We start from the raw sequence: 26,297 nt of genomic DNA, 5'->3' as shown, positions 1-26,297 counted from the left end.
ACTAAATTATCTAATAAACAAAAAAAAAAGGGAAAAATTGTACCACGTGTGGGCACCTTTACTGTGATTTAGCAAAATTGGGAAATCAAAAGTAATTTAACCTCCCTAGCGTTCTGGACGAGCTGTGCTCATCCAGAGACGCTAGAGGGCACCGCTCAGGCCTCGCTGGGACGATTTTGATATTTTTTTTTCAAACACGCAGCTAGCACTTTGCTAGCTGCGTGTTTGCCCCGATCGCTACCGCTCGCCGCCGATCCGCCACTACCCGACGCAAAAGAGGGCCCCCCGCAGACCCCGTGCACAGCCTGGCCAATTGCCGCCAGGCTGCGCTTTGGGGTGGATCGGGAGTCCCAGTGATGTCACGATGTCGATGACGTTGATGACGTCACTCCGTTCATCGCCATGGTGACGGGGGAAGCCCTAAAGGAAATCCTGTTCAGAACGGGATTTCCTTATGGGTGTGACCGCCGGCGGCGATCAGAAGGGTGGGAGGGAGAGAGGAGGAAGGGGAGAATCATGTAGCTAGTGCTAGGCTAGCTACATGATAGAAAAAAAAATCGGGCGGAATAATCCCTTGCGGTCGCGGGAATGGAAATGCCCAGCAGGTAAAATTGAACTTTTTTTTAAACAAACATAGTTTTTTTACCTTATTTTTTATTTATTTTGTTAAATGCTTATTTTTTTTGAGAACTTGAAAAATGTGCTAGCCAAACCAGCAGGTGGACCCTCAGCAAATTGTACATTTTTGTTATATTTAATATTTTTTTTTATTTAAAACGCCTAAACGACCGTATGTTTATAGTGTCTAAACTAAGACCCAAACCAAAAATTATAATGTAATCATTACTTATTTCTTTAAAACATGTACAGTAACTAGCAGTGTAAAAATGGACCAGATCTGTTTGTAACAAGTCTTGAAAATTCTCCTAACTCCTATTTCACTGGCCCAGGAAGGTAATGAAAATGAGCCGATCAAAGCCAGCAGCTGGAAATCAATTACCTGGCAGTTGTTTAACCACTTCAGCCTAACTGGATTAAAATTTTTGTCCAGTTAGGCTGCGCGCACTCGCTGGGGGGGCCTTATTCTTACTGTTAAAATGCATTTACAGTAAAGTGGCTCTTAGCAAAATGTACCACCCACAGAAAGCCTTAGGCCCCGTTCACACTTGCGGTTTTGCGAAAACCGCACCGGATGTCCGGACCGCACCGGAGCCGGATCGGACCTGAACCGTACGGTTCCTGTCCGGATCCGGTCCGGATCCGGTCCGGTTGCATACGGTTTCCGTGCGGTATGAACACGGTTGCGGTCCGGATCCGGATTCTTAAAGAGATAACAACCTGTATAAATACCTGGGGTTCTGGGAGGTCAGCAGAAGCTCTGGGGTCATTGTTGGAGACAGCTGGACGTGTGGAGACCATCCTTGGATACAGAGACAGCAGTTGGGACCATGGATCCAGTCATTTTTTACGCTTATTACCTGGGAATTCTCTCCTTCCTGTTGTTTACCTACTACTATGTGGGGAGAAGGCGTGCTCCTCGCAGGAGATGGTGGGTGCACCCTCTACTAGCCAGGAGGCAGAGGAAGGGAGAGTTCCAGGCCCTCTACCGGGACCTCAGACGACACCCACAGAAGTTCTACAGCTACACTCGGATGTCTATTCCCCTGTAAGTATCTAGGCCTAAATAAACCAACCCCCACCATCCCTAAACACCCCACCCTCACCCCCACAACACCTCATCCCTGTATACCTAGCTAAACACACCACCCTGACCCCCACACCCCTGTATACCTAGCTATACACTACACCCCCACCCTCCACAACACTCCCAAACCTCTGTAAACACACCTCCCCCATCCTCCACCCAACACCTTGTCCCACAACATACTTTACAGCTTCTTCCTTTACATCTCCTGACAGGTTTGATACCCTTTTGGAGATGGTGAAGGATGACCTTAGGAAGAAGGATACCACGTTCAGGAGAGCAGTCACACCACAAGAACAACTACTCATCACACTGAGGTATGTAAAAACAAATTTTTTTATTGCAAAAACAACCACTTTCCAACATGGAAACATTCTTCCAACATGGAAGACAAAAAAATAACATATCAATGGTATAGCCCGGTCAGTTTTAAGGAACACCAACCACCAACTTTGTGCTGGAAGAGTTGCAGGGCATAGCTGCCCAAGTGTCTTTCGGGGACACCAGTACCTAATATTAAAGTGCTTCAAAAACCTAACCACTGGCACAGGACCCTCTGAGCCATGGATGAAGGACACAGGGCAGTGAAAAGGCTAGGCCTCTCACCGACCAGTCAAGGTGTCCTTCATCCATGGCTCCTAGGGTCTTGTGCAAGTGGTTAGGAACAAGAACAAAGTGAGGAGCAAGAGGAACCGATGGCAGAGGTGCATGACTACAGGTGCAGTGCAACAGGCACAAGGTTGTGACCCAGGTAGTGTCTTTCGGGGACACCAGGCCCTAATAAATTGAAGTGCTTTAAAAACCTAACCACTGGCACATGACCCTCTGAGCCATGGATGAAGGACACAGGGCAGTGAAAAGGCTAGGCCTCTCACCGACCAGTCAAGGTGTCCTTCATCCATGGCTCCAAGGGTCTTGTGCAAGTGGTTAGGAACAAGAACAAAGTGAGGAGCAAGAGGAACCGATGGCAGAGGTGCATGACTACAGGTGCAGTGCAACAGGCACAAGGTTGTGACCCAGGTAGTGTCTTTCGGGGACACCAGGCCCTAATAAATTGAAGTGCTTTAAAAACCTAACCACTGGCACATGACCCTCTGAGCCATGGATGAAGGACACAGGGCAGTGAAAAGGCTAGGCCTCTCACCGACCAGTCAAGGTGTCCTTCATCCATGGCTCCAAGGGTCTTGTGCAAGTGGTTAGGAACAAGAACAAAGTGAGGAGCAAGAGGAACCGATGGCAGAGGTGCATGACTACAGGTGCAGTGCAACAGGCACAAGGTTGTGACCCAGGTAGTGTCTTTCGGGGACACCAGGCCCTAATAAATTGAAGTGCTTTAAAAACCTAACCACTGGCACATGACCCTCTGAGCCATGGATGAAGGACACAGGGCAGTGAAAAGGCTAGGCCTCTCACCGACCAGTCAAGGTGTCCTTCATCCATGGCTCCAAGGGTCTTGTGCAAGTGGTTAGGAACAAGAACAAAGTGAGGAGCAAGAGGAACCGATGGCACAGGTGCAGGACTACAGGTGCAGTGCAACAGGCACAAGGTTGTGACCCAGGTAGTGTCTTTTGGGAACACCAGGCCCTAAATTATTAGTGCTTCTAAAACCTAACGACTGGCACAGGACCCTCTGAGCCATGGATGAAGGACACAGGTCAGTGAAAAGGCTAGGCCTCTCACCGACCAGTGAAGGTGTCCTTCACCCATGGCTCCAAGGGTCTTGTGCAAGTGATTAGGATCAACAAAGTAAGGAACAAGAGGAATCAAAGGCACAGGTGCAGGACTACAGGTGCAGTGCAACAGGCACAAGGTTGTGACCCAGGTAGTGTCTTTTGGGGACACCAGGCCCTAAATTAGTTAGTGCTTCTAAAACCTAACGACTGGCACAGGACCCTCTGAGCCATGGATGAAGGACACAGGTCAGTGAAAAGGCTAGGCCTCTCACCGACCAGTGAAGGTGTCCTTCACCCATGGCTCCAAGGGTCTTGTGCAAGTGATTAGGATCAACAAAGTAAGGAACAAGAGGAATCAAAGGCACAGGTGCAGGACTACAGGTGCAGTGCAACAGGCACAAGGTTGTGACCCAGGTAGTGTCTTTTGGGGACACCAGGCCCTAAATTAGTTAGTGCTTCTAAAACCTAACGACTGGCACAGGACCCTCTGAGCCATGGATGAAGGACACAGGTCAGTGAAAAGGCTAGGCCTCTCACCGACCAGTGAAGGTGTCCTTCACCCATGGCTCCAAGGGTCTTGTGCAAGTGATTAGGATCAACAAAGTAAGGAACAAGAGGAATCAAAGGCACAGGTGCAGGACTACAGGTGCAGTGCAACAGGCACAAGGTTGTGACCCAGGTAGTGTCTTTTGGGGACACCAGGCCCTAAAGTTCAAGTCCAGCAAAACCAAAAGTTAAAAAGCCCTGTGATGGTATCCTTCCTCCGAGGATCGGAGGTATTCAGAGGAGCATGTCCAGGAACAATTTGACTTTTTTTTTCAAATTGTATCGGCACCACTACTAGAAAAGGTGGGAGTTGCTGCCTGGAAATCTGGACTCTCTTGGGTGCTGGTCTGGGTTGAGCTGGACCCTGACAGCGGTGGCCCATATTGACTGCCTCTGTAGCCGGTGTACATCTGTGATGATTGCCAGGTGGGCACCGCTGTTGGTTGTGGGGGTCTAAAAATTGGTGGTTGCAATAATGGCGTGTCCATGTGCTGTTTAATCACCTCCAGCAAATTGGAATGGCACGCCATCAGGTTTTGTGAAGGCACCTTTTCAAGATATGGTATTAGAGACATCACAGTGTGAAAACACGGGTGTGCCTGCAATTTCAGTAGTTCCATGCTTTGTTGATGCATTTGCTGCATCATGTTCTGCAGCTGCCCACCGACTGATGATGCTGCGCACGCAGTTGGTCGATTTCTCCTCTGTGCATCTCATGCATCATTTTAAGCTCGTCCCTGTAGTGCCCATGTACAGCGTCGAGCTCACATTGCAGTGAAGTGATGTGGGACTTGTACTGCTCCATGATATGGCCCCTGTCCTCATCTTGCAACTGCCGGGTTATGAGAGTTTGGTGGCTCTGAAGAATCCCGAGAAGTCCGGAGACAGCCCCGGACATCTCGGACTCTGTCTCTCTCCTTGTTGGGGGGAGGGTACCTCGACGCCTCACTGGTGTGGTGGTCCTCACTGGTGGTGTGGCAGCATCTTCCCGTCCTCTGGCCTGTGTCGGGGTTGCCCTGCGCGCTGGTTGTGCTGCAGTCTCTCGGTGCTCCTCACTTTGTTCTTGTTCCCCTGGAGCTTCCATAGCGGTCGATTGTGGAGGTTCAGCTTCTTCCACACTCGGTCCTGCAACCTGAACATCCAAGCTCTCTTCTGCCAAGTCATCATCAAAGGACGGAGTTGTGATGAAGGACTCCCTCCTCCTACTCCTCGCCTCGGGGAAATAGGTTACATCGGCGACGTCATCATCCACCAAGCTCTCCTCACTGCTGAACCGTGCCTCCTGGGTCGGTTCCTCTTGCTCCAAATTGTCTTCAGTCCTGTAGATAAAAAAAATATTTATTGGTGTGCCAAACAGCATGTGGCGTCAATTCACAGAGCTAGCAAACACTAGCAATCACTTTATCACCCGTTTCTACCCAACATTTGATAAAGCTTGTGAGAAAAGTTCGCTAGCCATGGGAATTGAGGCCATAGCAATACATGGCCGAAGTCATGGTAAATGAGCTCTCAGTTCCTGCCCACAGTAGTGGTACTTACAGTCTAGGTTCAAGGCTTGCATTGATGAAAGACAATTGCTTGGCAAATTGGTAGTCTTTTTGTCGCCTTCCCCCGCCACTGCCACTTCGTTCGGCAAGTTTTTTCTTCCGTAGCCATTTCACATATGCATCCCGTATATTGCGCCACCTTGTCTTGTACCTTTCTCCTGTAACGACATGAAAAATTGATTTCGATTATTTCTCTTGTAGGTACATTGCAACTGGACAAACATATACATCGCTACATGTCACATTTCGTATTGGGAAGAGCACGGTGGCAGGCATCGTCGTGAGGACTTCGAGGATCCTTTGGACGCGACTGAGGGCCAGATACATGCCTGTGCCGGACACCACGAAATGGGAGGAGATCGCCCAGGGCTTCTGGACCGAGTGCAAGTTTCCTAATTGTGTTGGCGCACTGGATGGGAAACACATCCGGATTCAGAAACCCGTGGGGAGTGGCAGCCATTATTTCAACTATAAAAAATACTTCAGCATTGTTCTAATGGCAGTGGCAGATGCGGACTACAAGTTTGTGTACGTGGATGTGGGGTCGTACGGTAGTTCCAATGACTCTGGAATTTTCCAGCGTACGACCCTTTGCCGGCTGATGGAGGAAGGCAGACTGCGTCTCCCCCGTGACAGACCCTGGCCTGGGACAAGGGCACCGGCCTACCCCTATGTGTTTGTGGGGGACGAGGCCTTCGCCCTGTCCGACCATGTAATGCGTCCGTACCCAGACAGGGGACTTGATGCCAGCCAGCTACACTTCAATGCTCGGTTGAGCCGTGCAAGGAGAATGGTGGAGTGCACATTTGGGATCCTGGTGTCAAAGTGGAGGGTGTTCCACACGCCCATGCTGCTGAAACCGGGCAACGCAGTTGTCGTGGTGAAGGCAGCATGCATCCTCCACAACTTTGTGCGGCAGGAGGAAAGAGAGACTCCGGAACCCCCGAATGTGCTTCCACTAATGCCCCTGCGGAGGTATGCAACCAGGCCAAGGGTAGTGTCACTGCGGAACAGGGACCAACTGAGACTTTATTTTACCACACCACCTGGACGAGGGTGAATGTTTGGTTTTTAATATGTTTTGTTGAAATGTGTTTATTTTGGAGTTTCAAGTTTGAGTGATTTTAAATGTATTAATTTTTTACAATAAATTGATGTATAATAATTGGTCATTGTGTATGTTTTATGTGCACAGGTGGGGTACATCGCAGGTGGGTGGGATACATCACAGGTGGGTGGGATACATCACAGGTGGGTGGGATACAACACAGGTGGGGTACAGGTGGGTGGGATACATCACAGGTGGGGTACAGGTGGGTGGGATACAACACAGGTGGGTGGGATACATCACAGGTGGGGTAGAGGTGGGTGGGATACAACACAGGTGGGGTACAGGTGGGTGGGATACATCACAGGTGGGGTACAGGTGGGTGGGATACATCACAGGTGGGGTACAGGTGGGTGGGATACATCACAGGTGGGGTACAGGTGGGTGGGATACAACACAGGTGGGTGGGATACATCACAGGTGGGGTAGAGGTGGGTGGGATACAACACAGGTGGGGTACATCGCAGGTGGGTGGGATACATCACAGGTGGGTGGGATACATCACAGGTGGGTGGGATACAACACAGGTGGGGTACAGGTGGGTGGGATACATCACAGGTGGGGTACAGGTGGGTGGGATACAACACAGGTGGGTGGGATACATCACAGGTGGGGTAGAGGTGGGTGGGATACAACACAGGTGGGGTACAGGTGGGTGGGATACATCACAGGTGGGGTACAGGTGGGTGGGATACATCACAGGTGGGGTACAGGTGGGTGGGATACATCACAGGTGGGGTACAGGTGGGTGGGATACAACACAGGTGGGTGGGATACATCACAGGTGGGGTAGAGGTGGGTGGGATACAACACAGGTGGGGTACATCGCAGGTGGGTGGGATACATCACAGGTGGGTGGGATACATCACAGGTGGGTGGGATACAACACAGGTGGGGTACAGGTGGGTGGGATACATCACAGGTGGGGTACAGGTGGGTGGGATACAACACAGGTGGGTGGGATACATCACAGGTGGGGTAGAGGTGGGTGGGATACAACACAGGTGGGGTACAGGTGGGTGGGATACATCACAGGTGGGGTACAGGTGGGTGGGATACATCACAGGTGGGGTACAGGTGGGTGGGATACAACACAGGTGGGTGGGATACATCACAGGTGGGGTAGAGGTGGGTGGGATACAACACAGGTGGGGTACAGGTGGGTGGGATACATCACAGGTGGGGTACAGGTGGGTGGGGAACAGGTGGGTGGGCCACGGGTGGGTGGGCAACACGTGGGTGACACAAATCCATAGCAAAAGTTGAATACATCACAAGCTTAAACCACAAGCCCCCCCCCCCCAAAAAAACTTCTAGTCAACATACCCTCTGTGCCTTGCTGTCTCATGCTCAAGTTCTCAAAGTCCTCCACATACAGCTTGGCAATTTTTTTCCACAGGCCTCTGCATTTTTTGATGTTGCTGTGGTCCGCATCCCCCTTGTCCCACAGGGCTGGTACCTGCTGCACCTGTAGGATGAGGTCTTCTGATGTGTAGGGCCTCACCCCCTCGCTATCAGACTGATCCTGCTCCATATTGCTGCCAAAGAGCTCCAGCATGAAGTCACTGCTGCTCCACTCTGTGAACGCTGGTGCCATGTGGTCCCCATTCAAAATGGCCACCATACCATAGAGTCTGCATAGGAAGTGTGGTACAACATCCGGTTTTTATAGCCAGTGTGTTGTGCGCTCTCCGGTTCTCATTGGTTTCCATTGGCCGGATGCAACATTCCGGCTCCGGTCCGGATACGTCAGCCGGACCAGCCGGACCAAAAAATAGCGCATGTTGGAACGGACGCCGGAGTCCGGATCCGGTCCGGCTCCGGTCCGGACGAAACGGACGCATGTGAACGGTCGCATAGACTTTCATTGCTATGCCGTGCGTCCGTTTCGTCCGGTCCGCATGCGGTCCGGCTCCGGCACGGCTCCGGCACGGCGATTCCGGATAGCAACCGCTAATGTGAACCGGGCCTAATTGGTGGCGGAAAAAACAAGATATAGATCAATTCATTGTGATGAGTAGTGATAAAGTTATTGGCAAATGAATGGGAGGTGAAAGTTGCTCAGATGTAAAAAATTCTCAACCCTGTAGGCTGAAGTGGTTACATAACCAGCTTATTTTAATTCCCTGTCTGGTTCAGTGGGCATTTACTTGTTAGGAGAATTTTTGTTTAATCTCTAATTGTGCTAAAGGTTATTAGATAGTAAATTTTTCCTTCTCACAATCTGTCATGTCACGTCTGAACTTCTTTATCTCCTCAGCTGTGAACTCTCAGACCAGTACTGGTTCACCGGAGACAGATGTCAAACAGCTATCAGCAAACCTGGAGTGATTGCTGGTGTGACAGTCGGCTTGTTCGTTCTTCTAGTTATAATTATAATATTGGCGTACTTCTCACACAGACGTCAACATCATTCAGATGAATTCAAGTAAGTATCAAAAGCTGGCCATGAAAATTAATAAATGTTCAAATGCCTCTAATGAAAATGAAAGCTAAATAACTTGTAGCAGATGTACACCCTTGCCTACAGTACAGTTCAATACCCTCTTTTTTCCTTGATTCTCTGAAATTATGGTGCTACAGAAGTGACCCATGTCATTGTACTAGAGTAAGTTGAGAGTGATACATCACCTCTATGGCAAATATAGTTGCAAAATATATATAAATATGTTGGTTTGATAAGCGCTTTGCTCCTGTGGTCATCACCCCATGGGTTTACTTAAGATCCAATTTCTTCCTTCCCCCTGCTTCCCATGCAGAGATAGTCATAATGGAAGCAATGCAGTGTAAGGATTCTCCTACCTCCCTCCTGGTCCAGTGGTGATCTGGGCTAACCCACGGCCATATTGCACTCAGTTTCCATTTGCTGAATATGCCAGGTCCTGGCTTGACGATGCCATCAAGCCAGGAACCAGTACACATGATAGAAGAAGCTAGCCACAGGACAGGGATGGGGGAGAGCAAGCAATTACTGCTGCTGAATCTGCAAGGGGATGGGGAGACAACTAGATAACCAGAAAAAAACTTATAAAGGGGTTAAGGGACTCACTAGACCACCAGGAAAAGCTATAATAAGGACAGGGGCCACTAAACCACCAGGAATAGGGATAATAAGGATAAGGACCACTAGAACATCAGGTAAATCTATAAGTAGGATGGAGAACCACTAGACCATCAGGGAAAGCTATTAGGTAGGCCACTAGACCACCAAGGGAATTTATATGGGGGTCAAGCACAAGGCTATGAAAAGAGACAGATAGCATAGGTTACCACTGTAAAGGAGCACAATATAGGCAACATTTTAGGGGATGGCCACTATAGGAGGGTGAGTGGTCACTATATATAGAGGCAATATAATGAGAGGAAGCAGGACATTTGGGTGCCTGTAGCAAATGGATAATTTGGGTGCCCCATAGGGAGTATGCAAATATTGGCTATTGGGTGACAAAAACAGAAATTAGGGTGGCTGATAAATAGCACTAGGCCCATCCAATTGACATTTTTTGTTTTAGAAAATCAACATTTTGAAAAAGATTGTTTTTGATATGTGTCATTTTTTGTAGTTACATTATTTACGGCAGGGGTATGGATGGGGGGGGGGGGGGGGGTAGTTAAGTTTAGGAAGGGGTGTTTTAGGGTGTTAGGCATCAGGAATGGGTGTTTAGAAGTTAAGGAAGGGGGGGGGGGGTTAAGGTTAGGGGTCGGAAGGGGGAGGGTTCTGTGTAAGAGTAAAGTTTGGTTTAGTTGTATTAAAATATCGGTAACATTTACTAATGTTTGTTTGTAAAATGAAAAAAAGGTGTAGACCGAGAGCCCAATATAGTGTAGTATTTTGAGGTACAGAAATATATTACACAATGTGAAAAAGTTATACTCACAAACAAGGTTTACTGCAAAGGCAACCACTGTAAATGCAGGTGGGGAGAATTATAACCTGACCCCACTCAGGTTTAAAAAGTCGCTCTCTGTAGATAGGAGAAGAATGGGGTAACACCCCTCCACCAAGGGTGGACTATATACTGTTGAGAATTTCTTTAAACAGAGGTGCCAAAATAGGATAAAAGCGCCTAAAAACAGTTTAAAAGGGGGAAGCGGTGGACTTATCTCCCTGGCTTTCAATCCATATTTAAAACATGGAAGAGGCAATGTGAACAGGATACCTTTTGTTACTCAATATAGTGTTATAATGAAAAATATAGAAAAAAATTATTAAGAAAAATTGGTCTTTACTTTCACAATTGCTTTCTTCCATTCCTGAATTTTATAATCCCCCTTTGCTTTCATACAAAAGGGCCCCCACATTGAGGGACAAACTTGTACATGCTGAAATGTGTGCACTGTAACTCAGTGATCAGAAGTAATTACTTTACTCATCCTAGATTCGGTACGCAATATACTATCAGGGGTATATTTAATTGCGATTCACAATACATTATCTACATATTGAAGTGCCCTTGTGGCCTTCTATATGTAGGGGAGACTACTTAGAAATTTAAAGTTAGACTCTCTTCACACAAACATGCTATCCGAGAACGCCTCATTGATCAGCCAATTTTTTGTCATTTTGTTCAATTCAAACATAATGCAAGCCAGTTACGCTGCCAAATTATTGACAGCGTTCCTTCTGTAAAACGTGGTGGTGATAGACTAAAGCAGCTGTTGTATCGTGAGGTGCATTGGATACGCACTCTGGATACTATTGAACCCTGACGTATGAATTGGGAATATGATTTGACCCAGTTCTTATAATGTACCCTCATTTTGAATAATGTACTATATGCGTACTTTGACCTCTGTGTCTTTGACTCTGTCTCTTATGTTAGCACTTTCATCGCTGTGTTTACTGGCTGCGCTGTCCTGGCATGCTCTCTCATACAGCTTCATCTAGCGGTTACTATCACCATGGCAGCAGGACTATGTCGTTGTTTTGCTGCCATGGAAACGAGCCAGGCATTTGGCGGATTGGGTGCCTAGTTGTTTGCCCAATCTGCTACAGTGGGGCTGTGACGCTTGGTCCAACCTCCTGTAGGCGGGGACACATGCCTCCGCGTCCTTCCTGTCTCTGTGGCAACGCAATTGTGACGTCGCCACTCCGCATCCCGGCATCACAGTTCCCCATTTGGTCTGCCCGATCAGGTTGTGTTTCCTTCTTCCGTGACGTCGGGTTAGAAGCTGTAATGGCACGGGAGAGAGCCTGCTTGGACCTGCGCAGGCCAGGGGTGAGTTGTTGGTATTCATTGGCTCCCATATCTGTATACAAGTTCCCCTTCAGGTCCACTGTATTATATTGACTGGGGATTGGCTCACTTTGTTTCATGGTTTGCCATTGGTCAGTTTGAATTAGTGGTGTGGTATTTAAACTCGTGAACATGTTCATTTTGAGACTGCCATAGCTTGATAAAGGAGCACGTTATCTACTGTATATTATGACAGTCTTTAAATAAAAAATCATAAAAGAACTACTGGATGGTGCCGGCATCATCTTTTACGCACTAAAAAGAGACATAATAAATGGGGGAGACAATCTATAGCTTAAACAACGAGGAGGCAAAAGAAAATAAAACTGTCACAATTCAAACCCTACTCAGGTTTAAATAATGTGTTTTCCCATCAAAACTTTAAAATTGTACGTCTTTTTTTATCCTTTATAATTGACCCTGACATTCTGTACATGGCAAATTTGGTGATGATAGTCTGCTTGGGAGCTTCTTAATTAACCTGGAAAGCCCGTGGCACAGACTTCAAACCAAAAGGGCAACTGTTTAAAGAGAACCTGAGATGGGTTTTAAGAATCCTATTAGCACACAGAGGCTGGTTCTGCATATAATCACCAGCCTCTGTTACTATACTGTGCCCCCCCCTCTCTGCTGTCCCCCATAAATCAAACCGTCGTGCTAGCGACACGCAGCTTGTTGATAACAGACTGTTTACATGCAGATTGTGACTCTCCTCTGCTCCCCACCTCCTCTATAGCACCACTCCCCGTCTGTGTCCCTTCCCTTCCCGCCTCTGTAATCTGATTGGAGGGAAGGGACGCAGGTGGAAGCGGAGATATAGAGGAGGAGTCTTCATGTAAACAGCCTGCTATCAACACACTGCGTGTTGCTAGCACGGCGGTTTAATTTATGGGGGACAGCAGAGTGCGGAGGGGGGGGGGGGGGGCTGGGGGGAAACAGTATAGTAACAGAGGCTGGTGATTATATGAAGAACCAGCCTCTGTGTGCTAACAGAATTCTTAAAACCCACCTCGGGTTCTCTTTAACCTCCTTGGCAGTAATCCCGAGCTGAACTCGGGCTATGCCACCGCGGAGGATTGCTCAGGCCTTGCTGGGCCGATTTGCATATTTTTTTTTCAAATCCGCAGCTAGCACTTTGCTAGCTGCGTGTTTGTTGTGATCGCCGCTGATCCGCCGCTACCCGACGCGAAAGAGGGCACCCCCCGCAGACCCCTTGAGCAGCCTGGCCAATCACCGCCAGACTGCGCTATAGGGTGGATCGGGACTCCCCCTGACATCACGACGTCAATGATGTCGATGACGTCATCGCGATCGTCACCATGGCAACGGGGGAAGCCAATACAGGAAATCCCGTTCAGAACGGGATTTCCTGTTGGGATTATGCGCCGGTGGCGATCGAAGCGTACGGGCGGACGCCGCAGGAAGGGGGGAAGCATGTAGCTAGCGCTAGGCTAGGTACATGTGAAAAAAAATAGGCAAAAAAAAACCCTCCCACGGCCTTGCGCCGCAATAAATCATAACACCAGGGAGGTTAAGTCAAATCTGGAAATTAGCCTGGGAAACTGGAGTAGAATCTGGAAAGAGATTTCAGCAATTTTTCTCATATCTAAAAAAAAATATGTAGCAGCTTCCGTGGCACATAGACAACAACAGATTGAAAACAAACCAATGATCTGTGCTCTATTCAAGTTATTTTAAGAAAACTTAAGTCTATGCACACTAACAGTTTGGGGAGCATATTGTAATGAACACTCAGCCAGGAGGTTCTCATATTTCCTGATGCGTACCGTAATAAAAATAAGACAAGCAATTGGATTCTGCAGCACCAGGCAAGTATATATATATAGCTCTTTATTAAGTTAAAATAGAGAGGTAACCATGAACAGCTGTTAAAGAGTCCATTCTGCTAAAGCACATGTTCTATATACATTTGGGTGCTGGTCTGCTCTACTTTTAATAAAAAGAAGGAATTTGGAAGTGACATATAGAAAAATGTAGACATATATTTAGGATACACAATTTTTGTAGATTTCTGTAGGTTTAAGCATCAGACACTTTCCATATTTATATATTGTTGAAAATTGGTATGTAGCCCCACCCTTCTAGAGATACCGCAGCCTAGGCTGTTTATTATGCAGAATTCTTCTCCAACTGTACTCTAGGACAGTGTTCCCCAACCCTGTCCTCAAGGCCCACCAACAGTGCATGTTTTGTGGAAATCCACAGAGGGTTGGGGAACTCTGCTCTAGGAGACTAGGGCTCTTATTCAGTTAACTTTTTCTCCGAGTTTTTGTCCTAGGGGATAATTTTTATCTTCTCATTAAAATAACTTGTCAGCTCTTTGCATTTGAAAAAGTATCAAAAAGTAAGGTGAGAAAGTACTATCAAAACTATGTTTTTTTCTTGCTTGCTGGTGGCTTAAAGAGAACCTAAACTGAGAAGGATATGTATTTTTCCTTTTAAAATAATACTAGTTGCCTGACTCTCCTGCTGATCGTGTGTTTCTAATACTGTACATACTCAAGTATAAGCCGCCTCGAGTATAGGTCGACCCCCCAACTTTTACCTAAAAAACCTGGTAAAAATGATTGATCTGAGTATAGGCAGAGGGTAAGAAATGCCGCAGCATTAATAATAAAAATAATATTTTCTCCTCCTCATCTGTCTAATCACAAATTGTAATTTGATCTCTCCTGTGTCACCTGACTGCCAAGACAAATAAGCTAATTTGAAAGCACAGGATGTTAATCTGTATGCTTTCATGAAAGCAGGAAGTAGATGCACTGCAGATGTATTGCAGGATTTTGTATCAGCTGTAACAAAGAATATTTTTTCTTTAATATCTTAGGTTGCGTATCTTATAGAGCAGAGAGAAAGTACTGAGTTTAGTTCTGCTTTAAAAGATTTCACTAATGGCAGCGTGCCCCCCTGCACTCCCCCACCACAATGTGTAAAAATAGGGAAAAAAAGCTGAGCAGCACTAATGATCACATTACTCCCCCCTCCTTTCCTTCTCGTGGCTATGTGTACTGTAATCTGTGCCCCCCTTTCCCTGTTTGCCACTATGTGTACAGTAACCCGCGCGCCCCTCTCCCCGCTATGTGTAAAGGGCAGTAATCTGCGTGACATTCTCTCCCCAGCAGACGGGAGTGTGTGGCCAACCTTGAAATTGTCCTCCGTGTCCCCCGAGTGTCACCATCTGCAGTTAGGCTTTGAGTAACGCGGCAGGCTTGTTGCTATGACTCAATCACATGCACCACGTGCGGCGTCATAGCAACAAGCCTGCGACAGGCAGGAAGAGGCATCCCAACACAGCGTGGATCACTGTGAGTTACTCAAAGCTGCGATGCATATGGTGACACTCGGGGGACACGGAGGACAATTTCAAGGTTGGTCACACACTCCCGTCTGCCGGGGAGAGAATGTCACGCAGATTACTGCCCTTTACACATAGCGGGGAGAGGGGCCCGCGGGTTACTGTACACATAGTGGCGAGCGGAAGGGGGAAGTTACTGGACCATTAGCGCTGCTCAGCTTTTTTTTTTTTTTTTTTTTTTTACACTCTGCGGAATGAAGGTGTACTCGGGGAGGTGGGTGCTCGAGTATAAGCCGAGACCCCCACTTTTGGGTCACTTTTTTTTTTTTTATATACTAGAGGATATACAGTACTTTCATTCACAGCCCCTCAACAAACATGCAGATCAGGTGCTCTGACTGAAGTAGCTGCATGCTTGTCTCAGGTGTGTGATTCAGCCACTGCTGCAGTCAGAGAGATCAGCAGGACTGACAAGCAACTGGTATTGTTTAAAAGGAAACATCCATATCCCTCTCAGTTAAGGTTCCCTTTAAAAAGCATTTTATTGACAAGTCATGAAAATATCACCTAGGAGAAAAAGTTCATTGCATATGGGCCCACGTGTTGTCACGCTCATGTTGGAACACAAAACAAACAAATATTCCGCAGAGATCACCTGCCAGCAATAAAAATGTCACACGTGATAAATTTCAGAATGTAAATGAGGTTGAACAATGTTATATTCATTGAAGATCCATTTCAATCGAAATGTATTTTTTAACATCGTTATTGTTAAATGCAGTTGTCTTTTAAAGTGGTCTGAAACTCTGACATAGCATTCAATAAAAATGTATTTGCCTACTATGTATTACCCATACAGTTACCATATTTGCTTTGGTGTACAAGTAATATTGTCTGTTTACAAATTACAAGTTCTCAAAGTACAGCTTATCTGCTCTAAAAGCTGTAATTGCATGTTATTCAAGCTGCTTTTGATTATATATTAATATCTTCTAGTGAGCTGTTCTGCGCTTGAAGCACAGAGAGCTTCACAGAGAGCTAATTTTCAGTTGTTACACACAATGTAACAACTGAGCAATGTAAACAAAATATACTGTAAAGGGGCTTTTTACTGCAGGACAAAGTGCTGTTGTGCTACAATTTTTGTTTGTGCTAGTAGGTTTAAAGCTGTAAGGAATTTTTTGAGCAAAGAATGAATGCTGAGTTTCAGACCACTTTAATGGTAGAACTGCCTGTTCTACATATCGCTCTATACCTGCCAACAAAGTGTGTTTTAAAACCTGGAGTCGAAAAATGATCAACCATGAAATCAACCTTATTTGCTAGATTTCAGTAGCAGTGACAGATGTTCTGAAACTTTTTTTTGTTAGAAACATCAGCATTCTTTTTACATCTCATATCTTCTTATTTTTAAAATTTAGGCTGATGCAGGAGCCAGAATTGAGTTGTTACCAAGATAGATCTGAAAAGAACCCCTATAAAAGACAGAGCGTGAAACCAGAGACCAGGGAAGGTGAGATTTAGACTGTATTTTAGAGGGTGAATAAACATAAAAGTGGATATTTGTAGAGATTCATCATCTGCTGACTAAGGGCCATTTCACATGGAAACTTGCACACCGTTTTCTACGATCCTTGGAGCTCGTTGTTGAGCCATGACCATTCAAATGAATTGCCAGAGCTGGTACCATTGTTTCCTGCCATTTACCATCATTTGCAAAATGTTGCTTCCAGGGTTGTTTACTGCCGTTCCTCCATGGCCCCCTACAGGGGTGAAAATGCATGCAAAAAGCATTTGAATGAGACGCTGCAGGACACCCATTTGAGCTGGACCTTAGCAATCCAAATTTTTCAATCACAGTGGCTTTTCTTTTTTAATGAAAACGTCAGGAATATGTTAGGTAAACTTATATAATTGCACAATAATTAAAAAAAAATTACAAAAGTTTAAGTGAAATGCCACACTGTTAGATAAGTACAGTCCTAAAATTTGACTAGATCTAATATACATACTATTGATTTCAACTACAACAATCATTGAAGTATTGGTTACCTTCTTAACCCTTAGCAAAGAAAATCAGCTGCATATTTATCCTCCTAAGCGGTAATCCTGAGTCAGGCTCGAGGTGGAAAGCTGCAGCTCAGATTGGTAATCCCATACCTGAGTGAGTTATATGCTCAAGCTGCTGCAGAGCTCTTTTGTGGTATATTTTTTGTTTTGTTTTTGTTTTTAGGGTCTAAAAGCTTGTGAAAAACATGCACGGTGTAACGCTGGGTATTAGACGTAAACACTGAGAATAGATAAATCCTTATCAGATTGTCAGCTAAAGTCATACACGTGTAGTCAGAATTTCTGCGGTACAAAAGGACTGAGACAAGACTAAGTCAATAACAGGCTGAGGTCATACATAGGTGGTCAGATGGCTATAGTCCAGAAGGCTGAGACAGAGACTAGATCGTTAAACAGGCTGAGGTCATACACATAGGTCAGATGGCTGAGGTACAGACAAGGAAGAGACAGAATCAGAATGAGGAACAAGCCAGGTCATACACAGGAAAACAATTAAGAAATACAATATACATTATACAAGACTGATCGAACTAGAGTACAAATATATCGGCAGTGTCTGCATACATATATAGCTCTGAAAATTAGCTGATCAGGCACAGTAGAAAGACAAGGTCCAGCGCTCAGCGAACTGATAGCTATAACGGACAGAAAGTAACTGAATGCCCAGGGCTTATATAGCAGGAATAGAGCACAGACCAAGCCCTCCAGGAAAATCAGACCAATCAGCAGCATCCCTGCAGCAAGTGTCAGCTGACCGCAGGAATCAGCTGACACACCTTAGACACGCCTCCTTTACCTATAAAGGCAGCTCTGAGCTGTGCGCATCCTCCTAGGGAGACTACGCTGACCCACATCTACAGAGGCGCAGGGGATGCAAGCATGCTGACTCACGTCTACAGGGGACCCGGGGATGCGACTGACCAAAGAGGAAGTGGAAGCTTCCCTATCAGAGCAGCCTCCAGAGACAACACCAGATAAGTTTGTTATACACGGCTTTTAGACCCTAAATCTGGAAATAATCATAATGCCAGGGAGGTTAAAGCACTTCATTTTTCCAAAGTATTCATAATTTCTGTTCTTTTTACTGGAATGTTAGTTTATCAATAGCTGGCCATATTTTAAAATCATGTTGAAGAAAAACTCCATGAAGCCCAGTGGTTCTTATTTTGAAAAGCAGGGCAAAGTTCTGCTGTCATTTAGTGGCTGACAAAAAATTATACCTGTACAACCTTCAGCAGCACTCAGGTGTGTAGTGCTTTGCTGTTCTGCTGCCATCTAGCAGCAGAAATAACATAAGGCAGAAAATGTACATTATTATTATAAAATATGCCTAACATTTAAATGAAGTTTCATTTAATTTACTTAATACATTTTCTAGTTGACAAGAACATACAAGGACAAGGACAAGGTTCACTTGCACCAGAGGCAGAAGTTCCAAAGTACACCTCCCTCTAAATTGGTCCTCCCCTGTAATGGTAGCTAGGTAGCTAGGTGAGTCACAAGTGTTAGGTACCCCCTCTCCAGTATAGCTAGCCAGATGTGCCTCCAGTAGCCCCCTGCCCAGTATAGCTAGCCAGATTTTCCCCCATATTAGGTAGCCTCCTTCCCAGTGTAGTGTAGATAGCTAGTTCCAGTATAGATAACCAAATGTTACCCCAGTATCAGGTAGTCTCCACCCCATATGCAGAGTGAAGCACCGTTGTATCTGTTACCCACCTGTCAGTCCTGCCTGGATTCCTCTTTAAGGGAGGGAATTGGGGGGGGGGGGGTTAGGGAGGCTCTGCACACTGATACTGGTGCCTCCTTAGTCTCTGCCTTGGCCTGCACCTGAAAATATGTTGTTATTTTGCATGTGTTTTAATTTTTATTATTTTTATTTTAATCCTTCACAAATCATGCACTACAGAGGTCTTTAGCCAGCTGACTACCTCACCTTGCTGAGTAAATTGACTGATAAACTGTGTAATCAGTTTAAAGGACAGTAATATTATTTTTAGCACAAAGAAGAAGCATGCCGGTGGGAACACTGCAACAGTAAAATAAAAATGTAGACATTTGTTCAACTCCATGAGGTATACTATAAGCAAAAGAAAAAATGTATTCAAAGATTAATTAAAGAGGAACTTTATGTAATGTCACTTAAATATTAAAAAAGCAAACTATTTTAATCTTTAAGTATAAATTATTTAGTCAAATTTGCCCATTGTAATATCTTTCCTCACCCTGATTTACATTCCTAAATGTATCACAGGTGGGGACATCTTTATTGCTGGCATAGAGGATCCCTGTGGAAAACGCACGCAAAACGCTTGAAAAACGTATCAGCGGTAAAAAAAATGCTACCGCAAACACACCGAAAACGCACACTGCGTAAAAAAACCATGACATAAAATGCAGCCTTGTTATGTGTACACCTACCCGAAAAGTGATTGGACCCGCAGGGGCTCAGGGCAGGACGGGCGGAGCTCTCATCATTGCCAATTAGCAGGCATAAGTTCGTAGTGCTCACTATGCTACTCTGATAAGGCACACCAACTCTGATAAGGCACGTTAACTCTGATAAGGCGCATTAACTCTGATAAGGCACACTATTTGTTATAGTGAATCAACCCCTATATGCAATGTGATCCGTCACACAACACACAATATCGTGGCATCCCAATGCAATGATGTTTCTATGGGGCTAGTAAACTGTGCACATTGCAATGCAATGGGTTATCTGAATAATGCACTGCTTTACAGTGGCAGTGAATCATACTTTTAGTTATACTGTATGCATTGCAACGCATCGTATGTCTAAGGTGTGATGTGACTTTTTGGCAGCATTGCGTTACGATTTCATCATAACGCAACGTACATAGTGTGCAAGGAGCCTTAGCCTGTGGAAAGGGTGATGGGAAATCTGGGCACCTGCTAGCAGCAGAAGTTTCAACACCACCGTAGGTGCCCATTGAAATCCGCAGTGAGGTGAAATTTGGGCTCCTGTAGCGCCGGTATTACAATTGGCACTCTTGCCTTGCAGAGCTGAGTCCCCTGTTCAGATCCCAGCTGGGGCACTAACTGTATGGAGTTTGTATGTTCTCTACGTGTCTGAGTGGGGTTTTCTCTGGGCACTTTGGTTTCCTACCACCTCAGGCAAGATGGCTTCCCCCTAAATTGGCCCTAGACTATGATACATACATAGACATATGTCTATGGCAGGGATTAGACTGTGAGTTTCCCCGAAGGACAGTTAAGTGACATCTGTCATTTGTCATGGAATCTCTCCCGGTATTTTTACCAGTTGCACACTTCTGGGCCACGGGCCCACGTCACGCTCCAGTGCTCTGGAGCATACTGAGCCTATCCCTCCTGTGCACAGGAGCGTGCAGGAGAGGGTGGCTGATGGACAGCGAGGGAGCCCACATACTGTACCTCATAGGGCTGGAGGTAGCCCCAGGTAAGTATAAATATGCCTGAACCTGAGATGAATGACATCTCAAGCTTTATACTTATCCCCCTTAGAGACGCTCAGTCCCTCGCTACTTCCCTGGGTGGCTCCTGTCCCCCACAGTATGGCCCAGTAGCCTAGCCCATTGAGCGTATTGTGCAAGCACAGAACGCTCCCAGCCACGGAAGCATGCCTGTATTGAAAAAATCAGAGCGAACAGAGTGCCTCTGTTCGCTCTGATTTTTTCAATACAGTGATTAATTAGCTTTCTGAGTGCGGTCTCTGTATGTGTTTCCTTGCAATTGCTTAACACAGGAGTGGTGTACCTGTGAGAGACCAGCGCCGGCACTCAGCTCCAGGAGCCCTGGACTGACACACGGGTGTGGAGGTGTGAATTTTCTACTATACGGAAGCATGCCTGGCTGAGACACACATGTGCGACGAAGCAAGACTCGGCCATACTACCAAGCCGTGCTGCGGGGACAGAAGCCACCTGCAGAGACTGCGAGGGACTGAGCCGCCTCTAGGAAGCCCCAGGTAACTATAGTACCTGAAATGTCTTTCATCTCATGTACACTTTAAAGGACTTCCGATGTGACAAATGTTACTCACCTGGGGCTTCTTCCAGCCCCTAGCAGCAGTCTCAGTCCCTCGCTGCAGCCCCGGTCCTCCACATTGTCCCGCTGGTAAAGATTGCGTCCCCGCCAGCAGGTTGTGCCTTCTGCGCTTGTGTGGGCATTCATGCACATGCTTCCATGTCATATGGAGCGTATTGCGCTTGCACAGTAGTTGTGCACAGGCGCAGTACGTGTCAGATGACGTGCACACGCAGCCCACGCAGGTGCAGAAGAGGGGTCGCAATCTTTACTGGTGGCCAGCTGGACAACGCAGTGGACCGGAGCTGCGGCAAGGGACTGAGACTGCTGCTAGGGGCTGGAAGAAACCCCAGGTGAGTAATATTTGTCCCATTGGAACTCCTTTAAGCCCCTGCAATGAAGCAGTGCTGTATATATGTGTCTGAGCCATTACTTGATGGAAAAGCACCAAATGCCTGCTGTACTACATGTACAAAGCAAACTCCATAGTGAGAGGGTCATGGCCAGCTATGTGAAATGTCACTCTTCTAATTATTGTTTCTCCCTTTGCTGCTCTGACCACTTATATCCCAGTGCAGAGAGAGGAGCAGCTTAAGAAGCAAAGGGGGGAGAAGGAGGGGGAATTGTGTAGAATGTATATGAGGGAGATGTAATCTCTGTCTCCGTTTTTCTCTCTCTCTCTTTCTACCACCTCTTGCTAAAAGTTTATGAAGTAACCTTCTTCCCTCCCTTATCAGCGGCATGTGTTTAACTCACCTCATCCCAGCTGGAATCCCTCTCGTCAGCTCTTCCTACAGCATCCAATGATCTTATAGTTCTGCCTCTGCCTGCTTGTCATGTGCATTCACCCAACATACAGGCAGAGTTAGAGGACCAAAGGCTGAGCTGACAAAAGAGGGATTCTAGCTGGGATGAGGAGACTTAAAAACATGTCGCTGACCTGCAGGTCATGGACCTGATAGTGGTGCAGCTTCATAGGGCAGAGAGGGATGATCAATCATCCCAGCAGAGACTGCAAAATCAACTTCTTCTTCCGCGTGCACACGTCCCACCTTGATGACAGTGAGGACTGCAGCTTTTTTTCCCCTTAGCAACTTGTGATGTCACTACCCAGAAGGCAGTGCGCACAAGCCTAATTAACCACTTGAGGACCACAGTGGAAACCCCCCCTAAAGACTAGGCACATTTTAACTAAAATGGCCACTGCAGCTTTAAGGCCAAGCTGCAAGGCCACACAACACAGCACACTAGTGATCCCCCCCCCTTTTACCCCCCACTAACAGAGCTCTTTGTTGGTGGGGTCTGATTGCCCCAAAGATGTTTTTTTTATATATATAAATATTTATCTGTGCGTTTTTTAAACAAAATATGCTTTTTTTGTTTTGTTATTCCCCTCCCTGCAGCCTGCGCGTGATCTACTGCAAATCAGAACCCCAGGACTTGACGCCGATCCGCGTTAGGCGGTCCTGGGGCTGCCGACGTGGCCACGCCCATTGGCGTTAGTCGGTCGGCAAGTAGTTAATATCCAGCCACGGACTAACCTTATGAGGGGGCGTGGCTTCCTACTTAAAGGTGCAATACCAGAAGAATGCTGGATTTATATCAGGAAATACTGGGTTTTCATCTATAAATTGGGTATAGGCTACCTGCCAGCAATAAATTGTTTTGACCTTACAGTTCTTCTTTAATGGGTATAACTTATTTGCAAAATCTGGCTTTCTCTTTTAACAAAAAATAAAATAAAATAGTTCCATATATGTTTCAAGGTAATTTCCATATAGATATGTCACACTTTATAATTTTTCTATTTTAGAGTCAGTGCAATCAGATACAAGCAATTTTCAACCATCCCTGGGAATAGTAGATACTGACACTAAGGTGAGTGAAAAATAAGGGATATAAAATGCCTACAAAGGAAGATGTTAAAACAATTGAAGAGATAAAGAGGTTATCTAAGCCCCCTTTAAATCACTGCATTTAAAGGGGGCTTAGATGCTTTCCTTGCGTTGAAAGACATCCATGGCTACAATTACTAGGTAATGCCCAATGATGTTGATCCAGGGATTTTATCTGATTGCCATCTGGAGTCGGGAAGGAATTTTTTACCCTTTTGGGGCTAATTGGGCCATGCCTTGTAAGGGTTTTTCGCCTTCCTCTGGACCAACAGGGATATGTGAGGGAGCAGGCTGGTGTTGTACTTTGTTCTCTGGTTGAACTCGATGGACGTATGTCTTTTTTCAACCCAAATAACTATGTAACTATGTAACTATATGGTATAGCATAACTTTAATTTGCTCTTGTTCTTACTTTCTCTCTTATTTTTATTTTTCTGCTTTTTTCATTTTTTTTTTATTTTATGCTTTATTTTGTTTACTTTGTTTATCTTTCATATTTCTTCTTCTTTCTTCTTCTTTCTAGATACTTTTGATTCTCTATCTTCTTGTTTGTCTGTTCTTCATCACTTTCTTCTCTTTTCTACTTTTTCCTCCATCCTTCAGTAACCTCCCTGGCAATATGATTATTTCCAGATTTTAGGGTCTAAAAGCGGTACATTTTTTGCATGCTTTTAGACCCTAAAACCGCAAAATAACCATACTGCTAGAGAGTCTGCAGCAGCCCCTGCACTTACTCACCTCACTGGGATCCAGCACTGCAGTTTTCCTTCTGTCCTCCGGGTGGCGCTGTAACCCTATAGTAAGATCGCCAGCTGTCATCGATCTCGTCAATGGGATGCAGAGCCTCCATGGTCAGAAGGAAGAATGGCGGCCAAAGTCTGGATTCCAGGGGAGGTGAGTTGAAACGCCCGCTGTGCAATAGCCTCGCAGCGCTCACCACGAGTCAGGCTCAGGGTTACCGCTCTGAGCTGTGGATTTCTAACCCAGAGCCTGACTCGGGTTTACCGTCAGGGAAGTTAATGACTGTGAAATGAAAAAAAATGAAATAAAATAAAACCCCTCTACATTTATATCAACAGGTGGTTGCTCCAAGGCCAAGCTTGATCAGCTATGAATCTTTACAATGAATTCCACACCACAGATTCCATCATCCAGGATATGGAGATCGTAGACTCTGACAGATGAAAAGTGGAAGCCTAGAAACAAATCACTCTAATGGCTTTTACGAGATATGAGTCACAGAGTCTTTCAAATTGATATTTTTTTTCACTAAATAATTAATTTTTAAAGTATGTTAATAAATCAGTAGTTATTTTTTTTTTTTCATGAGATTCCATACTTTACAATTTTTAATCAAATATCATTGATTTTTTTTAAGATATGACAAAATAAACTACCTCTTATAATATGAATACACTATATTATATGAACGTTACAGTGATCAAATTGTACTGTAAATATTATTATCTGTAATATAGTAAGAATGAATACACAATACAGGTAGTCCCTGACTTATGAGTGCCTGACCTACGAATGACACGCCAATATGAATAATTAATTTATTTGGCACAGTGTTTTGACTTAAGAACGAATTCAGGTTAAGAACTAACCCTTAGTCCCTATCTTGTTCATTAACCAGGGACTACCTATACTCAAAACTTTATCAGAAACATTGTTCACTACTTCACTTTTTACTGTCAGGTTCGATAACTTATTTTGTAAGGTGACATGCCATTGCAGCATTTTATTTTTCTATTAAAATAATAACAAAATATTTGTTGTGTTAGCTATGTTGCTTCAAAGCCTTTCATCATGATGAGAGGTTTGGGATTGTACAAAATTGCAAATTTTTTAAATAGCACTAAATTCCCAAACATACACCACATGACCATTTTGTGAGTTATGAAGCTGAAGTTACACCGATTAGAAACCTCCCACCTAAATGTTACTTCTTCAGGCCCTTATTCAATTAAATTGTTCTCCTAAGTTTTCTCCTAGGACATATTTTCCCATCTTATCAATAAAATGCCCTTTAAGCCTCAAGCAAGCAAGAAAATACTCAGAATAATTTGGGCAGTACTGTTTCGTGTGCTTTTTGGTACTTTTTCAGTTGTAGAGTGTCCTGCTAAAAAGTTATTTTAAAACATATATTCGAGCTGTTGAAAACGAATAAAATATACTTACCTGGGGTTCCTCCAGCCCCTGGCAGCCAATATGTCCCTCGCCGCAGCTCCAGTGTCCCGGGATCCCCTCTGATCCTGGCGAGGTCGGCATCTACTGTGCCTATGCGAGTGCTGCTGGAGATCACACTGACGTGGTCTGAAGTGTTCTACTCAGGTGCAGAAGTTCTGCGCCGAGTGGCGCTTGCACAGGCTCAGTAGATATCGACCTGGCGAGGTCGGCATCTGGAAGGCAGGCGATCCCGGGGCACAGGAGCTGCGGCAAGGGACATATCAGCTGCAAGGGGCTGGAGGAATCCCCGGTCAAGTAGATTCCGATTTTTTGGGCAGCTCAAATGTATTCTTCAAAGAGAAAATGAAAAATTAAATCCTAGGAAAAAACTAGGTGCATTGAATAAGGGCCACTGAGTAGGTTTTTTTGCTTACTTTTTACATCAAGACTAATTAATTAACTGGCAGAAAAACTCCTTTGGGCACTCTCACATCACAGTCTGTTTTATAATTCCTACAGAATAGCTAGTGTTACAGACACATGTTTTACATGCTGAAATAAGGTTTGTCACCAAACCCTGCAACAGGTAGTTTTTTAAGTATAGCTGCGCTGAAATAAATATGGTAGCTGCCATATTTATTTCCTGTTAAACAATACCAGTTGTCTAACAGTCCTGCTGGTCTTTCATGCATCACACACCTGAAACAAGCATGCAGCTAATCCATTCAGACTTCAATAAAACATTCGATCTACAAACTTGCTTGGGTCTACAGCTAAGGTCCTGTTTCCAGTACATATGGATATGTAGTGTTTCCCCGCATCTGAGCCAGATGTGGAAACTCTGCTTATTCTGTACAATAGCATAAACTGTATACTAAAATAAAACATAAAAAAAAAATCTATTTTATGATTAATTTGGGTATCTGCTACAGGCCAGAATTACCAGTATATTTTTTCTAACTAAATCATAATCAACAACTTAACAACTCAAACAACTCAACA

General features: G+C 45.3%; 1 protein-coding gene across 1 annotated transcript in view; it reads left to right on the top strand.

Moving 5' to 3' along the window:
• The window catches only part of LOC137562096 (serine-rich adhesin for platelets-like), a 174,237-nt gene extending 149,397 nt beyond the window's left edge, over positions 1 to 24,840 (top strand). Inside the window, exons 79-82 of the mRNA XM_068273433.1 lie at positions 8,840 to 9,007; positions 16,554 to 16,645; positions 23,042 to 23,106; positions 24,203 to 24,840. Of these exons, the coding sequence (XP_068129534.1) occupies positions 8,840 to 9,007; positions 16,554 to 16,645; positions 23,042 to 23,106; positions 24,203 to 24,250 (373 nt within the window). The 3' untranslated portion in view covers positions 24,251 to 24,840. The remainder of the gene's footprint in view (positions 1 to 8,839; positions 9,008 to 16,553; positions 16,646 to 23,041; positions 23,107 to 24,202) is intronic.
• Positions 24,841 to 26,297: the final 1,457 nt, after the last annotated feature.

The sequence above is a fragment of the Hyperolius riggenbachi genome, chromosome 3, assembly GCF_040937935.1.
Source record: "Hyperolius riggenbachi isolate aHypRig1 chromosome 3, aHypRig1.pri, whole genome shotgun sequence".
Classification (NCBI taxonomy): Eukaryota; Metazoa; Chordata; class Amphibia; order Anura; family Hyperoliidae; genus Hyperolius; species Hyperolius riggenbachi.
This window is presented reverse-complemented; position numbering and strand designations above follow the sequence as displayed.